Source organism: Salminus brasiliensis, chromosome 1, assembly GCF_030463535.1.
Source record: "Salminus brasiliensis chromosome 1, fSalBra1.hap2, whole genome shotgun sequence".
NCBI lineage: Eukaryota > Metazoa > Chordata > Actinopteri > Characiformes > Bryconidae > Salminus > Salminus brasiliensis.
This window is the reverse complement of record NC_132878.1, coordinates 25443780-25449495: the sequence shown is the minus strand read 5'-3', so window position 1 is coordinate 25449495 and position 5716 is coordinate 25443780. Positions and strand designations below refer to the sequence as shown.

Genomic DNA, 5716 nt, shown 5'->3' with positions numbered 1-5716 from the left:
ACTGCTACTACCACTATTACTACTACTACTACTACTACTACTAGTAGTAGTAACACTGCTATTAATAATGCTTGTAATAGTTCAACTAGTTGTACTACTACTTCTATTACTGGACACATTACCATACTTACTGCAACAAATTCTTTCTTTTAATATTACTAGTATTAATACTATATTTAATACTTTAATTACTAATACTATAACTACTACTGCCACTATAGCTGATAATATAAAAAAGGTAAAGGTAAATGTATTTGTCACTGTACAGCGAAATGTGTCCTCTGCATTTAACCCATCTGTGGTAGTGAACACACACACACACACTAGTGCACTAGGGGCAGTGAGTACACACACCCAGAGCGGTGGGCAGCCAACTCCAGCGCCCGGGGAGCAGAGAGGGTAAAGGGCCTTGCTCAAGGGCCCAACAGTGGCAGCTTGCCACTGCCCGGGAATCGAACTTGCCACTGCCCGGGAATCGAACCCACGACCCGGTTACCGATAGCCCGGTGCTCGAACCGCTGAGCCACCACTGCCCCTTATGACTCCTACCACTACAACTATTATCAGTAATAATACTTTTATTAGGACTATTACTACTTTTATTACTATATTACTATTATTGCTACTAATAACAATACTTTTATTAGAACTACTTCATCTCTTTTTTTTACTACAACAACTATTATGACTAATAATAATAAGTAATGGTAATGGTAATACTACTGCTTTACTACTACTTTTACTAGTACTACTAATATTAATAACTATTACGACTAATAATTATACTTTCATTAGTACTAATACTACTTGTATTGTTACTATTACTACTACTACTACTGAACAAAAGATAATATTAGTATTTTGTGTTCATTATTTTTGAAGTCACCCAAAAAAGCATTGGTGTTGTTGGAATAAGTTTAAATAATAAAAGGTCAAGCTAAAGTAAGAAGGTCTTGGTGGTAAACGAAAGGAGACCGTGTTTTTGTGTGGATTTAGATTAGCCTGTGATTTCACAAGAACTGGAATTATGAAGTCAGGATTTGAAGTGAAACCTAGAACGTTACTTCTGTCTATTTTAGAAATGGAACTTGAAAACGAATCCGGTCTTGGATGAAACCAGGGCTCTGGGACGCTCCTCATCTTACGTCCTCCAAATATGATCCTCCAAATAATCATATTTGATCAGGCTTCTGCACTTTTAGACTAAACTGAACCTTCTGGCGAACACCAACTTCTGAAGACCGATCCCAGCAGGAACCCAACTGTGTCATCTCATTTTATCGCCTAGTCTTCTGATCAAATAATATTTTTGTTAGGAGTGGAAACCTTTAAACCTTTATACACGACACTTTATGACAAAACATTAAGAAGTTGTAAGGTTTAAATATTCAAATGTAATTGATACGAATAGATAGTTTATATATCATCCGTGTGGAGTTCACAAATGCCGGGTGGAAGGCCTTGTGGGTGTGTGTGTGTGTGTGTGTGTGTGCGCGCATCTCTGTGCGCCATCCTTTAGCATTTAACCACAGGAGAGACACAGGAAACCAAGTAAAATAAGCCCGACGGTTGGACTCGCGGTGCTGTAAAGAGGAGTCGGCTAGAGACAAAAAGAAAGAAAGAAAGAAAGAAAGTTTCAGACAGGTGCGCATTCCAGTACCTCAACCTGGGGGTATATAGAGAGATAGAGAGAGACAGAGTTGGGGGGAGCAAGAGAGAGAGAGAGAGAGAGAGAGAGAGAGAGAGAGAGAGAGAGAGAGAGAGAGAGAAACACAGGGACAGAGGGGACAGAGAGGGAGGGTTAGTTAGTTAGTGCTCGCTCTCCAGTAGTTGTTCTTGGTCCTCTGGTACAGAGTTGTAACTGTGTGTGTCCGTGTGTCTCCGGATCGGTAGCAGCAGCAGTGTGTGTGTGTGTGTATCAGCGGGACAGCGGGCAGCATGATGTCTTTCATAAAGCAGCAGCCTCACTACGCGGTGAACGGGCTTCCGCTGGCCGGCGCTGCGGGCATGGAGCTGCTACACACCGCCGTGGCCTACCCGGGTAAGACCATACTCTCCTCCACAGCTCACTCCACAGCTCACTCCACAGCTCACTCCACAGCTCACTCCGCAGGCCCTGGCACCTGTTTGCGTTACTGTTAAAATAACTGTTAATAAATTCGTGTATTCTTTTTACACTTATGTACAAGTTAACAGTGTGTTCTGCACGCGCACTTTGCACCTGGAGTATGTGCAATCTAGTGTGTGTGTGTGTGTGTGTGTGTGTGTGTGTGTTTGAGTGTTTGAGATTTAAACTGATGGAAACTGTTTGCTTTGTTCGTCTCAAGTTTTTTTTTTTAGCGAAATTACGTCTTAATTTAAACGTTTTGATTTTACACACTCGGTGCTCTTAGCGAACTGGTTATTGGTGAAGTCGGTTTAATGTCAATCAAACACAGACACTGCCAAAAATAAGTGAGCGAAAATCGAGGGTGTGTGGCGTGATATTCCTGATTTTATATATCCAGTAATAGTTAATAGTTATGTGTCTTTAAGACTTCTACAGTAAATGAAGGAACATCCATTGCAAATATGTTTAGTCAGTTTAGTCGACAGAATTTTCTACATTTCGTATCAGGAGGTTCAGGTGTTTTATACGTCAAAAATGCCTAAAGTAAAACCAATCCGTGTTTACTGCTTTTTTACTCGGAAGTTTTAACGCGGTTTTTAAACATTTCGTTAAAAAAAATTTTTTGACGATATAACATCTTGTTTTTTCGTCCTTGTGCTAAGTTAAAATTTTAATTCTGAAAAACAGCGCAGTAGTTCAGTCAGCACACCCCTAGTCGTTCTCAATAACATCTCTCGTTTTGAGCTGTTTCGTTTAGATCAGAAATATATTTTAAAGATTTTTCGACCCACTGGATCTTACACTAACTGCCTGCGCAAACTGATGAAAATATTTTTAAACGAAAAAGAAAACCCTCTCCTAACGTGTTGGCTTGGTTGTATAGTTTCGGGTATGTCGTTGTAAAGTCTATATTTTTGCTTCAGCGCAAAATCGTATTACTGTTAATCTGATCATTTTTCTTTCAATTTGACCGACTTATTGTATTATTGTTTGACCTGAACAAATATATTATTAAATAATGACAAGTCTCTGCTGAAAGTAGGAACATTTTATGAAGCAGTAAATTAATAAAACTGGAGTAAAAAAAAGGATTTACTATTTTCAGATGTGTAAACTGTCAGGTATGTATTTATTTATTTACATTGAATTAATTAGTTAATTACACAAAAATGTGTGGACAAATAGCAAGCATTTAAATAATAGGTAAAAGTAAGTAGTTTTTTTTTCATAATTGGGAAATATTTCGTAATTCGTAAATATTATTTTGTTCTTTTCTACTGTCTTTGGAAGACGTGACGTGACGTCATCCATATGAGAATATGCTGTTTTATAACAAAATACATGAATTGCATCTTCTATTACTCTCAATGTAAAATTCCCATTTTAGTTCTATTTCACTTACCATGGTTCATTTTCAATGAAGCAGATGAGGTTTAACTTATTACGGCATTTTAATTTAAAAATGTATTTTTTTTTATCTAATTTTAAAACATTATGCTTGTCACACACTAATTGTCTGTACATGTCTACTACAAATGCTCATTACGCTGCGTTCTCCTCAAAATAACGTAGATAATGAACGGGATGTCTTACTAGATTTGTTGTGGGTTTTTTGTGTGTTTCAGCCACTCCGAGAAAGCAGCGGCGAGAGCGGACAACCTTCACCCGCACCCAGTTGGACATTCTGGAGGCTCTGTTCACAAAGACACGCTATCCAGACATCTTCATGAGGGAGGAGGTGGCTCTAAAAATCAACCTGCCCGAGTCTAGAGTACAGGTGAGTAAATGTGGTGTGAGGCGAGGCCTACCTGAGCACAGGTGAGACCAACTTGAATCTCGAGTGAGGTGTTCTGTGAGCAGGCATAAAATGCAGGGGTGTAGGGGTAGGTGAGGCCTGTCTGAGAATAGGTGAGATATGGATGAGACTGACCTTAAAAATAGGCAAGACACTCTCAGGTGAAGCCTAACCAAGGACAGATGAGATACAGGCGAGACTGACCTTAAAAGCAGGTGAGACACTCTCAGGTGAGGTGAAAAACAGAGATATAGGTGAATGCTATCTAAGTGGCACCCTGCAGAATTTATGGGTATCTAAATACTAGAGCCAATTTTGGGTGGTAGAACTCATGACCAGGAAAGAGAATGCAAGTGAGATGTTCATGGGAAGTATGGGTGTAACAGTATATGGCTAAAGTGAAGTTTATTTTAGTAGTTGTGATATGTGGGTAAGAATTACCAGGGTACAGGTTAGTTTCAGGTGAAGTCTCCTGAGAACACCAAGAGATGTAGGTGAGCTGGTCAGATGTAGACATCTACCCATCACATGTGTGGGTATTTTGGGTATTTTAGGTATTAATAAAAATGGCTCAGTCACTTCCAGTGTGGTAAATAATGTCCATCATTAGAAAGATAGTTGTTAAACATCTGGTTAGCATTTAATTTGTTTACTATCAGTCAGTACACGCCAATTCTGTATTTACATGAAATGTGCAAAACTGGAGCTGGTGAACAATGGAACTAGAGGGAAACTGAAGCTCTATTATTAAAAAAATTCCATTCTCTCCCTCTCTCTTTCTCTCTCTCTCTCTCTTTCTCTCTCAGGTATGGTTCAAAAACCGGCGCGCCAAGTGCCGCCAGCAGCAGCAGCAGACCAGCGGCCAGCCAAAGCCCCGTCCTCCCAAGAAGAAGTCTTCTCCGCCCCCAGAGTTGCCCTCTGATCCTGGCTCTGGCTCATCAGTGGTCCCACCTCCCGCACCGACAGTGGTGGCCCCCAGTTCAAGTGCTGCCATCGCCACTGCGCCAGTGTCTGTGTGGAGCCCCACCTCCTTGTCGCCGCTTCCGGACCCCCTGTGTGGCTCGGGAACCCCCTGCATGCAGCGCCCCACGCCATACCCAATGAGTTACGGCCAGCCGACGTCCTCCTACGGCCAGGGCTATGGCTCGTCCCCATATTTCGGCGGCCTTGATTGCAGCCCCTACCTTTCCCCCATGACCTCTCAGCTGTCGGCTAGTGGGGGTGCCCTGTCGCCCCTGGCTGTGCCCTCCATGGGTGGCTCCCTGAGCCAGTCGCCTTCGCTCTCTTCACAGGGCTACGGCGCCTCCTCGCTGGGTTTCAGCTCCGTCGACTGCCTGGACTACAAGGACCAGCAGGCTTGGAAGCTCAACTTCAGCACCGTGGACTGCCTCGACCACAAGTTCCAGGTGCTGTAGACATGACGGGGAGACATGTCAGCTGAGCCTCAAATCGCTTCCTATCAAGCATGTAGTGCACTGTGTAGAGTTTAGAAGAAGCCTTTACTTCATGGCCTATGTAGTGCACTGCAATAGAAAGGGGCCATTTGAGATTCAGTTAGAGAGAGTCAGAGAAGGAGTGAAGATAACAAAGATAGAAGAGAGTGGTTGCAGGCTGAATCCAGAGAGATTCACACCACAAAGAAGGGCAAGCAAGGTGGCGACAAGTTCCAGATGCTGTAGAGCAGTAGTCAACAATCCAGTACCTGAGGATCCACCTTCCTGCAGACTTTAGCTTCAACTCTAATTGACCCCACAAAATCAAGACATGCTTGATTAGCTATACGAGGTGTCAGGTGTTTAGGTTGGAGCTGA

General features: G+C 42.2%; 1 protein-coding gene across 1 annotated transcript; it reads left to right on the top strand.

The window, feature by feature from the left end:
• Nucleotides 1–1938: 1938 nt before the first annotated feature.
• On the top strand, nucleotides 1939–5320 carry crx (cone-rod homeobox). The gene is made up of 3 exons (XM_072694188.1): nucleotides 1939–2041; nucleotides 3736–3887; nucleotides 4712–5320. The coding sequence occupies exons 1-3, from the start codon at nucleotides 1939–1941 to the stop codon at nucleotides 5318–5320; spliced, it is 864 nt and encodes a 287-aa protein (XP_072550289.1).
• The last annotated feature ends 396 nt before the right edge of the window (nucleotides 5321–5716 follow it).

What these genes read in the sequence shown, in the direction of transcription:
- crx (XM_072694188.1), top strand. Translation starts at nt 1,939, where the DNA reads ATGATGTCTTTCATAAAGCAGCAGCCTCACTACGCGGTGAACGGGCTT. An exon ending in CACCGCCGTGGCCTACCCGG is followed by an intron (nt 2,042 to 3,735) that starts GTAAGACCATAC and finishes TGTGTGTTTCAG; the next exon opens with CCACTCCGAGAAAGCAGCGG. An exon ending in TGCCCGAGTCTAGAGTACAG is followed by an intron (nt 3,888 to 4,711) that starts GTGAGTAAATGT and finishes TTTCTCTCTCAG; the next exon opens with GTATGGTTCAAAAACCGGCG.